The sequence below is a fragment of the Gopherus evgoodei genome, chromosome 6 (genome assembly GCF_007399415.2).
Source record: "Gopherus evgoodei ecotype Sinaloan lineage chromosome 6, rGopEvg1_v1.p, whole genome shotgun sequence".
Lineage (NCBI taxonomy): Eukaryota > Metazoa > Chordata > Testudines > Testudinidae > Gopherus > Gopherus evgoodei.
Window position 1 is genome coordinate 78802360 of NC_044327.1, and position 17268 is coordinate 78819627.

Sequence of the window (17268 nt, forward strand, 5' to 3'; positions counted from 1 at the left end):
CCCTGTAATATTTCATCATAACATTTTCTGTATTGTTCAGTTTTCCATAGGACATGATGCCATTTTGTTTTCCATATTTCCTCTAATCCATCCAATCACATTTATTTTGTTTTTAAATTCCAACTTCCAAACCATGGAAAATTTCTCATTTAAAAAAAATATATCATTCAAATTTGTAATGAAAAGTCAGACGTGAAATTTCTCATGGAACAGATATTTAAAAAAAAATCAATTTGAGAACAAACTGGAATTTTTTAAAATTTGCAGCAGTGGCTCTCCATGTGGCTGGTTGCGAGCCTGAGAGCGCCAGCCGCTGGCCAAGAGGGCTAGGAAGGAGATGGGAAGCCCTGGCTCTCTGACAACTAGCCAGGCAGGCTGCAGGGGAGCCAGGGAGGAGGGAATTCAGAGAAGCAAGCAGGTAGGCTGGCAGAAAACTAGGCAGGGTGCCTGTCCCCTAGTCTCTTTCAAAAATTTTGACAGAAATGGACACATTTCCGCAGAACATTTCAATTCCATCAACTCAGCATCTTTTCAATGGAAAGCTGTTCCGCTGGGAATTTTCAACAAGCTGCAATTACCACTCTTGCAATCTCTATTGTATTAAGCTGTAATTAATACTATAAACTTATTCTGCACTCGAGCCTCTACTCCATCCTCATCAACATTTTTACAGGCATTTTTACCACCACCAATTACTTGTTCCAAAGATAAGAACTATAGTCAATATATGATTTTATAAAGAAAGTACCTCCCAACACTCTTCCTTTTTCCCACCAGTTGTCTCAAAAAATAGCCATTCACCAAATCCCATTTATTACTATCTTATTATTTTCCAGGAGTTATTGGGGGGAGGCATGGAGGAAGAACGAGTGAGTAGTAAAATATTTACTTTATTTTACATAGTAGCTGAGCTAGTGTTTAGTTGTCACGGCTGTTATCACTGGATGTCTTAAGCATCTGTGCTTGGCCTGACTGAATCGCTCAAAGAATTATTCAATACTTTGGGATCCTTTGAATTTGAGAGAGCCCATTAGTCTTCCTTAACGTGCCAAAAGTTGTATCTCCGACTACAGTAGGTCATTTAATTGGGTATGTCACTGAAAAATTTTCAGCTCACTTCTTTGATTCTTCTAGCCATTCTTTAGCTTCATTCAAGCTTCATTTCCTCCTCTTCTTCCCTCTCCCCATTCTTGAGTTACTCATCTATTGTGTACAGTACAAGCTCTGTAATCTTCTCATTCTAACCATGCTCTCTGAGCTTATAGCTCATTCACAACTTGAAGGGATTGTCTTCGTGACAAATAGTGCTGTTTTCCAAATGAGTTTTTAAATGAATTGTCCACTATAGGAGGCCCCTCTCGTTTTATTTATCTAAACACAAAGATCCTTCTGCTTCACAGAGAATGTACAGCACTCAAGTCTGGGATCTAAAGTCTGAAAAGCTGTGCAGTGTACGTAGGATCACTGACCATGAGGAATTCTACAATATCTATCCTGCACTACTTAGTTTGTTTGGTTTTTATATCCCACACTTTTACTGCATTTCAATACCTCTTAAAATCTCCTTTGTATTTAAGTATGGTAGATTAATGCGTTTCACATCTGCAGCAGATATAGCAGACAAAACTGTTCTAGGGCTCCAGGAGGGATATCAAAGTTTAAATTAAAAGAAAGGCACATGGTCATCATAGCTATCAGCAGTGCAGCTAGTCAGAAATTGTCTCCCTTTCTGCAATGAAAATGTTGATCAAAATGCAAAAAAAACCATTTTTTTTTATTGTGAAGTATTCATGGGAAATTTCAAACTTCTTGGCAAAAAAAAAATCAAAAGCTGAAAAAAATTGTCCAAAACCTAAAAAAAAAATCAGCCCGAAACATTCATCTGAAAACCCAATAGAAACATGGCTGAAACCTACAACTTTTTTATTCAGAAATGCTGCTGTCCTGTCTCAAAGAAGTTGTAGTTTGGATGCCTCATACCCTAGTTCTCTTCTATGGCTCCCTGGCTGGACTACATCTCTCATGATGCACCACAGTCTCCCTTCTTGGTGAGCCATCATGGTGCATCATGGGTAGTCTGGCTAAGGACCTTGGCCCACAGGAAACTGAAGCCATAAGGCATCCAAACTACAACTCCCATGAGTCACCATGTCAGCATTTCTAATCAAAAACATTCTGGCATTGCAGGTGAAATTTTTTGTTTTCAGATGTTCTGTCAAAAAATAATTTAGATGGAAAATTTTCAACCTGCTTTAATCAGCAATGAAAGAAGTTGCCTGCTTCCAGAAACAAAATTAGAAAGAAGAAAAAATAAAGGGCAGGAGACAACGTGGAAAGAAAACTGGAAGAAAACTACAAAGCTAAATTCACAAGCAAGTCCAATGTGGTGTATGTTTCATCAGCTTAGACTCTCTTCGATTCATACAGGCTTACTGACATTTAACTTACATTCCCTTACTTATCCTCTTTGGATTTGGCTTGCTGAGTTTAGTTTAGTCTAAAGGAATGTAAATTGATGTTTGTCACATGCTAAGGGTATGGAAGAGAAGACTGTATCTTGAAAAGTAACAAAAGTAGACCACTCCCCCATTCCGGTGTGCTTTTACAACAGCTTTTCATACTGAGCAGTTTTGTCTCACTATATTAGTATAGTTACTATATGTTCCCCCTTTCTCTTTATTGTATCCCTCTGTCTTCTCTTGTTTTATGCTTATATTGTAAGCTCCTCAGGGCAAGGACTGTCTTTTTTGTTAGTTGTTCATACAGCACTTCGCAAAATTGGCTTTTGGTCCACGACTGAGGCCCCTATGCCCTACCTCAATACAAAGAGTAATTCTTATACCTACTCCTGGCTCCTCGACAGATAAGTTATATCAACTTAGCCTTCTACACACTTCCCTAGAATAATCAGTATTCACACTCCAGTAAGTATGTGTATCTCCCACAACCTTACATTACATCAGCACGTCTGACTTTGGCTCACAGTATTGACTTAGGGCCTGATTGATGAGCTAAACTGGATCTCTTGCAAGAATGTAGACTAACAGCCAGACCTAAGGTCCACTGAAGTCAGTGGGAACCTTTCATTTTAATTCAATGGGCTTTAGATCAGGCCCTAAATGCAAAAAATGAAAAAGAAGCAACAAATATCATTCTTGTAACACTGTCATGAAAATTTACCAGCCCAGACACAAAACCTACTCAACTGTCCTTTTGTATAATGATGATAAAAAAAATTAAACATATTTTAGTCATCTCTTTAAAAGTCTTATTGCCCTGGAGTGAAGGAAGAGCAGTAAATTTTGCAACAATTAATTTATTCTATGTTGCTGAATTCTACAGTTAATTCATTTATTATGTTATAATAGAGGGCTTACAGAAAAGACGTGTGCTAGTAAAATAATTACTTAAGAACAGAGTTCTACAAGATATATTTGTTGAAAAAACCTTTTCACACTAGAGAAAGGTTTCCAGCTACATACAGTATCAGTAATTCTCAGTGCATACAAAAGTAAGGAACTACTAGTTAACACTGTACCCTTGGTTTTTGAAAAGCAGTTGATACATATTTTAACACATGAAATACCTGTATGAGGAAATGGGCACCATTCTGAAGAAATGCATCATTTCTTATTGGTAGATTTAAGATGTCCTGGCATTTCCCTTCTGGAAAGATGAGGATGCCTCTTCCTGAAACATTTAGGATGCCATCTTTTGATCGCTCAAGATCCACAGTTCCAGCAGGAACGTACAGGACAATATAAACCAACCTTATAACTCCAACTGTTCCTCTTTGCCTTGCAAAACTCAAGGACAAAAAACGTCCTGTTAGGTTGCTTTCAATTCTCTGGTTCTTCAAAGGGTAAAACTCCATTAGACCATAAATATCATCACTGTCCTGAATGTAGAACAAAAGCTCCAAGAACAGAAAAATATCCTTAGTATTCTATGTCACCATTAGCACACACCATACAGTATTATTCATTCTTCTACTGGTGGTTGCTCTGATTGTTACCATGGGATTTTCTGCACCCATTTTTCTGTGAATGTATAGGGTTCATGAAAGGGGCCTGAAGCCTCCTTTGTACAGAACATGTATAATGGTAGCTGTGTGAACTTACTCACAGTGCACCATCAACATGTGTCAACTATGACTCAATGAGTTCACCTCTAGAGAACAAAGGATAGTTTAATTCTAGTGCCCATTCTATACTTGGCCACTCTTGGCCACAAGATAGCAATTAATTAAAATTGTGAGAATGGTTTGTGCCCCGTAGACAAGGTGCTTAGAGGCACCATATGAGTTAAATGGTTGCATACCCCCTAGCCAGGGACTCCGCTTTTCCCTCCCTGGCCACTGAATGTAACTGCAAAATCATTGAATATACAGTGTCTTCCTGATCAGATCTCACAGAGATCCTTGAAATGTCCAGGCACCCATTGAATGGTATTGCTTTGTAAGGGATAGAGCCTGGGGGTGAAGGTAACTAAGAGAGAGGAAAACATCCCCCAGGCTGTTAACAGTTTGAATATTATGCCCATCTCCCTATGCTTCCTAAACAAAAATGTCATAGGATTACAGCCCAGAGTTGCAGTAAACTCCATGCCCCTATATGGGAGAAATGGGGCCTCGATACATATATGGCCACTTGGGGAACTCATTAACATTTGTTTTCTGTCCTCCGAGTGGCTTCACATAACCCATCCACTGAGCACTTATAGAATGCCTCTTCTGCACCAGGCCTAATGTGCAGAATATTATTACAGCCATATGGAGCCATTTTACAATCGGGTAGGGTCTCTGGGGGCTACTGCAATACAAATAGATACAAATAATTTTGTTCCATGGTTTAAGTACAAATCCTTAGCCTTTCTAAATGATCAGCTTTATCTAAATTATAAAGTCTTTTTACTTCCCTGCCCCCTTCTCTGAAAGACAACATAAAATCAGACTTACCTCAGCAGGTTCACTCACTTCTGCACCCCCCTGTATTGTATCAGCTAGAATTCTAAGCAGATAGGGCTCTGCCTCTTCAGGGATATCATCACTGATAATGTTCAGAGGAAGTGATGCCAACATCTGCCCTTGAGCAAAATGTAACACCCCTGAGGCAGGAGTGATGTCTGCAGTCACGGGTGAAGGATCACTGCTATTACGAGTTATAATCCAAGTAACTGAAACATTTCCATGAGTTCCACCATTTCTTGCAACTGTAATTCCTTCAAACCTATGGTTGTGAAGAAAAGTAAACATACATTGGCTTTTCCTAAACATGAGATATTTTTCTTAGTTATCCATTCTCTGAATGCTGTAGGCTTACACACTATTTGTTCTCTTTCAAAGGGCTTGATTCGGATCTCTCTTAACTGGCTTATAGTAGTATAATTCCACTGACTTCAGTGGAATTAGTCTTGATTTAATTGGTTCACATGAGATCAGAGTCCGACACTACAGTTTGGTCTGATTGATAGTTTGGAAAATGCCATCATAACTTAGATTCAGACTTTTCTTAAACACAAAGAATGTTTATTAATGAACCATATATAATATGGCGATGGTACAGGCTGAACTCCCTTTTTTAAATAAGAAATATATTGAGAAACAAACATTTATAAAATATGAGCTTTAAATTTGTCTAGTGAAACCTATTAGTCTGATTTACTCAAATGTAAGTAATTTTCATCTCTTCTAGCCTTATTTTTTATCAGTTTACAAGTTATATCAGATTACAACTATTAGATATGAATGCTTAATTCATTCAAAATCATCACTGTGTCTTCAATATTGAAACATTAAACCACCATTATTTCTGGGTCTGGACATAATGTCTTGGTATCGATGAGGTATATTCAGTATTTATAAAGTTATGCTTCTTGCTATTAAATTAACTAACTTTGAAAAAGTCCATTTTTATTCAAGAGGTATTTTAAATTAAGGTGACCATATGTTATTGTGTTTTAATTGAAGTTCTGTAAATTTAGCATGATAAGCAAATTAGTGAAATAAACTAATGTAGTTACAACACCTATACCTTTTCCTTATGAAGCTTCTTATCCCACAAAATGTTATATCCAGAGGTGAGTACACTTATGATCCAAGATGCCATGATTTTTAAACACAAAATTATGTAAATTATATCTTGTTCACTCTGTTTCTAACAAAATCTGAATTCACTTAGACCAGTGGTTCTCAACCAGGAATATGCATACACCTGGGGTACACAGAGGTCTTCCAGTGGGTACATCAACTTATCTAGATATTTGCCTAGTTTTACAACAGACTACATAAAAAGCACTAGCAAAGTCGGTAAAAACTAAAATTTCATACAAACAATGACTTGTTTATACTGCTCTATACACTATACACTGAAATGTAAGTACGATATTTATATTCCAATTGATTTATTTTATGTTTATATGGTAAAATGAGAAAGTAAGTAATTTTTCAGTAGTAGTGTGCCATGACACTTGTATTTTTATGTATGATTTTATAATCAAGTAGTTTTTAAGTAGGGTGAAACTTGTGGGTAGTCAGGAAAGGTTGAGAGCCACTGACTTATAGCAGCTAAGAATGTAGGACTAGTTTAATGACTGTGTAATTAAAATGCGCTAGTCCTGAATCATTACTAAAAAATAAAAAAAGTATCCCTTTCCAGAGAGGCTTTTTCCTGGGATTATTAATAATATGGTAGATAAATAAATACTTCTTGCTATTTTGGGGTTAACACAGACCAATGGCAAGTAGTGAGCACTCTACAGAGCCAATGTCTATTTTCTAAACACAACTATTTCATCAATAGTAAACATTTGTACAAAACTTTAATCTTAATGTATAAAATCCTAAAAATCATGTTACTTCAATGTTAAAATTTGAAGAACTGCAAATTTAGAAATTCTGTATTGTGATATTATAACACATAACAGTGGCTTCATTTTCCCCTTACCTAAGAAAACCACCCCTAAAGCAGCTGTTTCATAAATCCAAAAGATAACACTTTAGCTACATTTGGAAAATCTATAATACCTTGAAGTTTGGTCTTCATCAACGATAACCACCTGAGCAAACAATACACTGTTGATTGACAGTACTCCATAGGGTTTGTCATTAGGTTTAATGGTGACATGGACAATAGAAGGGCTTATTAAAACAGCATCTCCTTGCAGAGTGTCCTTAAGGAGCATAATCTGAAAGGTCTCCGCAATTTCTGGTATAGCATCATCGAAGATTTTAAATTTCATGTCAGATTCATGCACTTGAGATGGGAAAACAATAGTCACATTTGGTTGCAGATCTAGGAAGTCTAAATTAAGCTGTGCGTGTGCTGTTGAATTCCCGGTTATGATGATATAACAGACGGAGACTTCATATTCATCAGATCCAATCAATTTTCCGCTGTCATCCTTACCACGAACCACTTGAATTGTTAGCACATCAACCTCCTCAGGCACCATATAAGCACTCTGAGAGAATCGCACAGGGCTGTCATTTTTCTTAATAGTAATCTGAACAGTGTTTCTTGTAGTGTTGATTTCAGCCCCTCCTTCCACACTTCTCAGATGAACATTAAATATTTCATCATTTTCTGGTATCTGGAAAATAATATTAGCAGCTAAGAATAACTCATGTTCTAAATATATGCAGAGCAGTCTGATGGTTGAAACTGCCTTTATTTATTCTTCAGCACAAGCAAATCAACAGATCATTCAATAGCACAAAGAGGGGAACACACCTATAACTTAGTATACCTTGACTCAAAACACTTTCCCAAAATAGAAGATTTCCATTTTCCAGAACATATTGCTGTACTTTAGAAATATGAATAAAACACAGATATACTGAAACTAGAGATGGGTCTGAACCAAAACACTGGCTCTCACCACTTCAAGATTTTTAGGAGACTGAAATTTTGCATCATGGGACCATCGCAATCTGCTGCTTGGAGCATTTTACAAACTGCTTCTCTATGAAATAATCTCTGCTCTCAGTTATTCAGTTTAAATCCTGAGTAACCCTACTGATTTCACCACTGGTTTACGCAAGAGTGCCTGAGATATGGCCCTATGAGCACATCAAATGGACATGACCTGATTCAGTCTCTCACCATTCATGTAGGATTACATGAAAGAAACTGCACACATTCTGCTCTCAGATGGACCTATACAATTCCCAGTGAAGTCAATGGGAATGCACTCATGTAGGTGAGGAAAGAATTGGGTCCTGTATCTGTTCCTTGTTTCTGACACTCAAAATAAAGTAGTATTTACTTCTGAAAGAAATCCCAGTGCAAAATTAATTACAGTTATTGCTGATGGTAAATATTCAGTTATAAAGTGGACAAATCCTTTCAAAGCATTGTTACTGCCTTCAGCTCTTTAAAAAGGTTCTAATTCCCTGCTGTCCAGTATTTCTTCTCTTTCATAAACATTTCCTAATTGGCCACCCTTGGATCCTTTTCTATGGGAATGAGCGTGCAGCTGTCATTAAAGCCAGTGCCAATTTTACTCCGTGTTTGGCTTGTGGCACTAAGCCTTGCATAGTGTTTTTGACTGACACAGCCTTTTTCAGACCTGGAACCTGAAAGATCTAAGAGAACATCTCTCCCATACTGAGGTACAACAGTTATTCTGTCTGACCAAGATGGATATTAGTTTATTCACTTATGTTTCTTTTAGTCAACCCGTGAACATGCTCTCCTGCAAAGCCAAAATCATTCATTTAAAAGACAGTCAAAATATATAAGACTTTTTAACTACAAATGATGTTTCTGCAAGTTGGAGCCGTTGGTCAGTTAATTGGATCATGACTGGCAGACAAAAGCATCAATCAAACTTCACCAAACAATTTGGCACAAAGTTTTCTCAGTCCTACTTGTCTATTATTTTCCCCAGACAAACTCTCATACCATTCAATAATAAAGAGGAATTTGTCAGCAGAATAACAAAGACATATTGAAGTGTAGTTCTACACTGAACAAATATTTTAAAAGTACCATTTTGGGGCCCCATGTCTGTGGTTTGTCATTGATATCCATATAAAAGATGCTGCTCAGTTTACAAATATGAATATGTCTTTCCTAACTATCAGCCTTGCACATTCAGCTTAGGTTCTCATAGTAAAATCGGGTTCTTTCCATCATCAGCATCATCATAAGTGAGATTTCTGCAGGCCAAAATAAGCCCTCATTTACATTAGCAACACCATACCTTTCAATCATAGAATTCTGAGAACACGTCTCTAAATAATCACATCTTCATTATCTCCACAAAGGATTACTATGCAAAACCCAACAGTTCCAAGCTGGTATTACAGACTACAGAAATATTGATTTTTACCTGGAATAGATGTTTCTGCATCTCAGACATACCAGTCTGGAAGAAACGTTTCTGATACTATAAATATCATTAGAGTTGGTTGAAAATTGTAGAGTTTTTGAAAAAAAATTCAAAACAACTTTTATTTCACAGGTTTCAAAAGTGAATGATTTCTTATTTGTTCACTTTTTGTAAATGTATTCAATATTAAGTTATTCAGTTTTTGTTTTCTCCCCACTTTATCTGCCTTTTTTCCAGTCCCTCATCTACACTTCTTCCTTTCATATTGTCTTATGGACTGATAAGGAGGCATAGTCTGGACTCTTAGAAGTGAGCCTTTATGGGAACTAAAACAGAGTTACATAAGAAAAAGGAGAACCACATGCTCCTCGCTGTGTATCTGGTGAAGCTGACTCTGGACTGCTTTCAACCCTTTCTTCTGAGCCTAATATCATTCTCCCTAACATGTGCTCTGCTCTGAAAGACACTGGACATACTCCTAACATCTTTTTTCATTTTCGCATTGAAAAAGGAGGAAAAAAGTAAGGAAAAAAAATGAGGAGAAAAACAAACCAGAAAATTTTTGATTTGGGATTTCCCTCAAAAAAAATTAAAATGTCAAACCAATGAAAAAAATGTGAACATACTTATTTAAAGAAAAGGCCATTTTGGGATGAAATCATTTTTAATTCAAAAAAATTGTGATCACCTCTAGTTATTATGTGTTCATACTGTTTAGAACGCTTTTGGGCCTTTTGATTTATTATTATGAGGAGGAGCTATCTATTTTCAAAGTGTTGCTCTATTCTTAAAAATGTCTGTGTAAAAACTGAATCATCTCTTTCAACAGATGTGCTCCTTATGCCCACTCAAAGTAATGTCATCTCATTCTAGTGACAAACATAAGATTTATTTGCTTTTCACACCTGTTAGCTATGTAGAGCCAACACAGCTAAGAGAGACTGCTGGATTCTATTCTGTCTTATGCATCATTAACTGAAGGCAATGAAATTGCACAGGCATCACTGAGGGTTTAACAATAAATAAGGGCTTAATAAGATCTGCTATACCTTCATAGCTGGTAATGTAAAATAAGGAAAGAGCCCACGTTGATTATCTAACTACAGGTTGAGTTTTAAAGAGAGCCAGTTAGGAAAAATATATTTTTATTTGGAAGAAGATTTGACAAATCATTGTAGGAAGGACAGTTTAATAATGGATAAGCATGATACTTTGAGACCTGGGTTCAATGCCTAGCTCAGTCATAGACTGCGTATGTGACCCTAGGCAAGTCACTTAACCTGCTCCATGCCTCAGTTTTTCATCTGTAAAATGGGGAAAATATTTTCCTTAAATATTTATTTTATTTGTATTTGTATTTCAGTAGTAGGTAGGAACCCCAATCATGGACTAGGACCCGGTTGTGCTGCATGTTGTACAAACAGAACAAAAAGAGGGTCTCCACCTCAAAGAACTTACAATCTAAGTCTCACAGGAGTGTTGTGAAGTTAAATTCATTAAATGTGCAGATGCTACTGTGATGAGGTGCCAGACAAGAAGATAGAATCAACAAATATGGACTCCTGCAAAGCTGATATTTATAAAGTCCCTTTTCTGAGCAGAACCACCTAAAGCCTTAGCTAAGCCAAGCAGTTTTGTGCATTTATTATTCAAAGCCACAGTGCACACAACTTCACCTTCTGCATATCAAAACTTCTAAAATGAATCCAACTTGTTCCTACCTGGTCATCGAGCACTGTTAAATTATAAAACAGCACTGCTCTCCCAGGAGCAAAGGTAATATTGCCCTTAGCTGGGCTCAAGTCTTCTTCAGCTGGGTTTGGGCCACCTTCTACCTGCAAAAAATTCATTTTTCTGATCAACAAATATACAAGACGTTTTCAAGGCTTAAGTAACTGCAGATAAACAGGAATACAAGTCTAATATGGTTGCGTCAGTCTGATATTCAAAATAAGCAGTGTGGGATACACAAAGATTCACTGAATATTCAATGGTCTCCTACCTCACAACTCTAAATATTAGGTATAGCAGAGGAACATATAATATACCATAGCTGATACTTCAATAAGTACATGTACTATATGATGTGTGACAATATCGACTGGTTCTACAGAGGGCAACATTTGACACTAATACATACACAAGTCTACAGTAAATTGCATAAAGAATCACATATTACACTGTACTTACATATTAAATATAGCATAGAAAATTACAACAGTTCTGTTAGGTTCATACCCAAAGCCCTCTAAAGGCCATAGGACTCTTTCCTCTGATTTTAATGAGTGAGGGATCAAACCCTTCCTGAGTATTACGTCCAGTTTTGGGCTTCACATTTCAGGAAAAGATGTGGACAAATTGGAGAGAGTCCAGAGGAGAACAACAAAAATGATTAAAGGGCTAGAAAACCTTTAATCTAGAAAAAAATATTTGTTTAGTCTGGAGAAGAAAAGACTGAGGGAGAACATGATAACAGTTTTCAAATACATAAAAGGTTGTTAAAAGGAGGAGGCAGAAAAAATGTTCTCGTTAACCTCTGAGGCAATGGTCTTAAACTGCAGCAAGGGAGGTTTAGGTTGGACATTAGGAAAAATTTTCTAACTGTCAGAGTAGTTAAACACTGGAGTAAATTGCCTAGGGTGGTTGCGGAATCTCCATCATTATCTAACCAGCTCTTAAAAACCTCCAATCACCTGTCAGGGATGTTCTAGCTAATACTTAGTCTTGCCTTGAATACTGGGGACTGGACCAGAAGACTTCTCAAGATCCCTTCCACTTCTAGGTTTCTATAATTACACTTTTCCATAGACAAGCGAAACTGAACCAGAGATTCACATGAAAGAAGTTTTACTATATATGAGATGCAGAAACTAAAGTATACAACTGAAACTTAGGTGAATAAGAAACATTAAATGAGAAAGTCAACATTTCAAATGTTGCTAGAATTGAATGTTATACAAAGTACAGTATGGCCTAAATAATCTTAAGTAACTAATGATTGTGCATGCCTCTCTTCTTGGGTACCAAGCTTGAGATATCTTAAAGGCGCCAAATTTTCAGAAAACCCTGAGCCAATATTTTAAAGTGCTCAAAAGTTAGGTCAAATGGTGAAGTTCTACTGTAACGTTTATTTGTAAATATCACTTCAGAACTTTTTCTGACCCACCTCCAAGGAAACTTACCCTTTCTATTTTAAAAAAAAACATTTATTAAACAATTTTAATTTCTTGCTGACTTATTTTCCACTGGTGCAAGTTAACATAACATTGTTTATCTTCCTAAGTTTGTTTTTTTTTCAAACCTTATAACTGAAATACAAATATTGTATAATTATTTACCAAGTTTAAATATATAAATTATAAAGAATATCTACTGTTTTCTAGTGTCAACACCATAATTGTCCCTCAAATTATAACTGGCTTATCTAATTACAATGTTTTTCAGGTGGCAAGTAAAGCGCTCCTGTTTAACAAGATTTAGACATCAGCAATTAGTCCTTTGTGTACATTCATATATATATAGCAGGACTATGATTCTAACCATCCAGTTCTAAGAAGGTATGCTGAGCTGTAAACATGTTTCAATAAACTTACCTCAAAAGTCACAGTCACAGTTCCATAGGTTCCCTTCTCCCTAATGAGAGTCAGAGGCACAAATTCATTTCTACCTCTGGGCTCATTCACTGTGATTAAGGCAGACTAATGGGGAAGAGAAGGGACAAGCAATAAGGTATTGATCAAATATCTCAACAGAGAGTGAAGAAAAAATGTTACCATAGAAATACCAAACTCTCACAGACAAATTAATCCAATCTGTAAACTGGACCACTGATAGTATTACATTTCCTAGCAACCAATTAGTTCAACTAATAAAAAGCTTGAAAGACTTCAGATAAAAATATTAGCAGTGGTTACTTGAGTGCTTTTTTCTTTTTTCTCCCTTTTTGCCATAAACAAGCATGGTTACCATATATAAGCTATTTGGTTTAAATATACGGAGATATACCTATCTCATTAAACTGGAAGCAACCCCAAAAAGTCATTGAGTCCAGCCCCCTGACTTCACTAGCAGGACCAAGTACTGATTTTGACCCAGATCTCTAAGCAGCCCCCTCAAGGGTTGAACTCACAACCCTGGGTTTAGCAAGCCAATGCTCCAACCACTGAGCTATCCCTCCTAGTTATAGAAGTTTCTAAGCCAATTAAAAACAGATTTTCTTCCTTCTAAAATCATTTATTAGAAAGTTAGATATTTACATTGATTTTAAAATTACAGGACATAATTTATGTCATGATACTGATTTTCATAAGTAGTCCAATTATATTCTTTTACAAATAAGAGTTTTTAAATCTATTTCAGCTACAAAGATTTGTTCTGTCAATAAAGTTTAATTCATCTAGAAAACAAGTTTGGGCTATTTCTAAGGTTCTTGTGCTTTATTAGTAAAAGGCCTCCTTGTACAAGAGCCAGCCACATTCAAGGTGGAGAGCATAGGCATGGAACTGCCCACTACTAATGGACTGGAGAGCTAGCATGGCCATGGTCCAGCCCTCACCACCACACAAGCCAACAGAACTAGCTTAGCATTGCAGGGAGAAGCATGCATTGCAAGTTTTAACAGGTGGTGGAGTACCTCTAGAACACTACTGTGAATTTTGGCTGAGTCAGCTAGAATTCTTTAAGGGGCTTCAACTGCCATTCAGCCCCATCTTATCTCCACAATGCAGCATGTGACACACTGTCGAAGCACTGCAAAGGGCACTCCCAAGCACTGTATTCCAGAAGTATAGACCAATTTATAACATGTTGGTGCCCGTGTGGGATTCTGAGATATAAGTATAAAAATACCTGATAACAGATTAGTAAGGAACACAATATTTTCAGATATCCACAACATCTCTGGGCCAAATTCACCAATGACATAAGTGAGTATATATCCACATAAGGCAACAGAGTACCCTTCACCTTAATTTCACACCAGCAGTGAACTGTGCTCTCTAAAATGCACGTAGCAACATTACATGTCATGTTCTTGCTTTGAAGGAGACAGGGCCTTACACTGCACCCAGTGAAGTAAATGGGAGCTCTGTTACTGACTTCAATGGGAGTAAATGGTCCCAGAGTTAATACAGTATATTACCAATTTGCACAAGAAGAACACTGTCTCATTTCACTTGCAAAGTGATGAAACCACTAAATAAAGTGAATTCAGCTATAGGTGCTAATCTACAGTTCTTTAAACTTTTGTACAGAGTTCCTGACTTGCTTAAAACCACCTTTCTCTGGGCTGCAAGTTCTATGTTGCACTTCTAGGAAGACTAGCACACAAGCTTGCCCAGTGTGAGGGCAGCCCAATGAAAGCATGTCTGATAGTGTACAGTAGCATTTCAGTCATATATATATACATATATATAACCATATTACAAAAATCTGTCAGTGGGTTCATTTCCAAAGTCACAAATGGGAGTTAGGTGCCCAACGGACACAGACTTCTAAGGAAATTAGGTGCATAAATGCCCTCTGGTGCCTTTGGAAAATCACCCCTTTACACTATTTAAAATATTTAGTATATAGAACATAAAAACATACCATATTGAAAGAAATAATTCCAAAGGCATTGTCATTTGATAAGACTGTTACAGTGACAGACCTTGGTGACCCAAGCTTTATTCCTGCAGATGGTTTCTAAAATTAACAAGACATATGGTAAGTGAACCAGCGATGCAGATGGTTAAAAAAAATGCAGTTTTTCAGTAAGAATTTGTGTTTAAATGAATAATGAATGTGTTTCATTCAAAGTGCCAGTATGTCTTTTTGTTGTTGTTGGAATTTTTTTATTTTTTGATTGGTTCATTGTATTTTTGTGTCTGGTTACAAGTTCCAGGCAAAAGATATTCAAGTCAACAGAATGCACATAAATCATTCTTACTGCTTATGGAAAACACATTCTATAGAGTCTCAGTCTGGTTACACAAAAAAAATGCTCAAAAGAAACTTTGAAGACATTAATCATAGCCTGACAATCTATTAATGATACCATAGCAATAAGGAATTAGATATGAAGCATGCAGTCATGCTAGAAACTAAAGAGCTCTTTTTTAGCACTCTGTATAGGCTCAAATTTTGGAGCTAAGTTTTATATGAATCTACATGTCATGAGCAGATTGTTTACAGCAGTTTACCATATATGGGTAAACTCAGTTTATGACTTTTCTAGTATATTTCTGAGTTAAATACTGATAGGCTGAGGAAGGGGAAAAGGAAAGGGAAAGGAGGAGGAAACATGTATTTACATTTACTATCAATCATTCGTGCTAACTATTAAACACAGGGGTAAAATAAAGATTCACTTTTATTGCAGTGACTTTAAACTTTACCATGGACTGTTAACTTCAAAAAAAAAAAAAAAAAGGGGGAGAAAACAAGCTTCTTCGTAGTTGCCTCAATCTAACATGGATTAGCAATATACACTGATTTACCTACATGCTCTTCAAGGTATATTTTCCAGGGAGGTCTTTTTCTGAAGCAATGAGGATCATCCTGTTTCCCTACCACTTTTCACCCTCCCCCTTGAAGCAATGTTTTTCTGGGAAAGGAACCTTCAGAACCTCACAGTTTTGCTTCTTAATGAACTGGAAACAGTCCCTGTTAAAGTCACCATAGCCGAAAATATTGGCTCTGCAGAAAATCTCAACACGGTAAACAAACTCATGTCTTGTGCATGGAACTGCTAAGAAGTAGCACAAGGCTATCAGGTTGCCTGCTGTCCAAACTTTAAGCTTTAGACATGGGAAACCAAATTCACCACTGAAGTAAGCAAGTAAGCCGCAGTCACATATGCCTAAGTCTTTTTTCTAGTGAAACAGATAAACTAAAAACTAGCACTTACCTGTAATGTCAAGTAAAATGTGAACATCTCATCAGCCTCTGGAAGATCATCATCACAGACCGATATATACACAGTTCTGTTTGTTTCTGTATCAGGTATGTATGTTGCTGCGTATGTGTCAAAAAAGTCACCTGTGTTTTCCCCATAAATCTACAATAAATACACACATGAATATAACCTACTCCCCACTTTCTCTAATTTTCTTCTGACTTTGCTTCATATATTACATATGATGTTTTCTATATATTACTCATCTCTCAATCTTCACTACCATCAGCTCAAGTGTTTCTGGACAGATGGCACAGGACAACAACATAGTAAGCAACTTCGTATACCCATGCCGAGAAACTAAGCATGTCACTTATTCACAGCTGGTCATGATTTCATCAGGGAGCCTTAATCCATTCCAGTTATGTGACTATCTTGCACATAGTGCACCCAGTGTCATATTTTAAATAGGAACACTATTTTTAAATACAATTTACAAGAACATGCACACCACACATTATTAGTATAACAAATACTAGTATAGATGCAACAGCCGAGTGCTCCGTATTGTGATGTGATGATCATGGGTCCAGAAGGAACCTTTGCTTCTCCCCATTCTCCATAGTAATGGAGATTATATGCATCACAGAGAATTCTGGCAGATGAAGCAGACCATACTCTAATAGTGGGTGCCGGAGAGTAACATCAATGCCTTCTAAAAAGGGACTGCCTGTTGGTCATTCCATTTGTGTGGAATAATAATATATATTCAGTTATGGGAATTATTATACATTATTCATTTCAACACTCACTAGCTATGAATAAATAAAGATTTTAACATAACTTACTTTAAACATACATTTATTAAACTATTATGTTCTTGCTAAACTGCAATCAGTCAACATTGAGCAATATACACTGCCCAATTCTGCTCCCATCGAAGTCAATGGCAAAAATCTCCCATTGGCTCACTTGACAGCAGGACTGTCATTTGACAAATTACATACCTATTGCTTTGAACCATCAAAGCTATCCAGGCAAGGTGTGCAGGCGCACTG

At 36.7% G+C, this 17268-nt stretch overlaps 1 protein-coding gene across 3 annotated transcripts in view; it reads right to left on the bottom strand.

The window, feature by feature from the left end:
• The window catches only part of ADGRV1 (adhesion G protein-coupled receptor V1), a 463719-nt gene that overhangs the window by 430739 nt on the left and 15712 nt on the right, over window positions 1-17268 (bottom strand). For all 3 annotated transcript variants that reach the window (XM_030567084.1, XM_030567083.1, XM_030567085.1), the window contains exons 3-9: window positions 16223-16372; window positions 14923-15018; window positions 12927-13031; window positions 11055-11168; window positions 7025-7590; window positions 4958-5228; window positions 3587-3916 (exon numbers count right to left, since the gene is read on the bottom strand). In XM_030567084.1, the coding sequence (XP_030422944.1) occupies window positions 3587-3916; window positions 4958-5228; window positions 7025-7590; window positions 11055-11168; window positions 12927-13031; window positions 14923-15018; window positions 16223-16372 (1632 nt within the window). The remainder of the gene's footprint in view (window positions 1-3586; window positions 3917-4957; window positions 5229-7024; window positions 7591-11054; window positions 11169-12926; window positions 13032-14922; window positions 15019-16222; window positions 16373-17268) is intronic.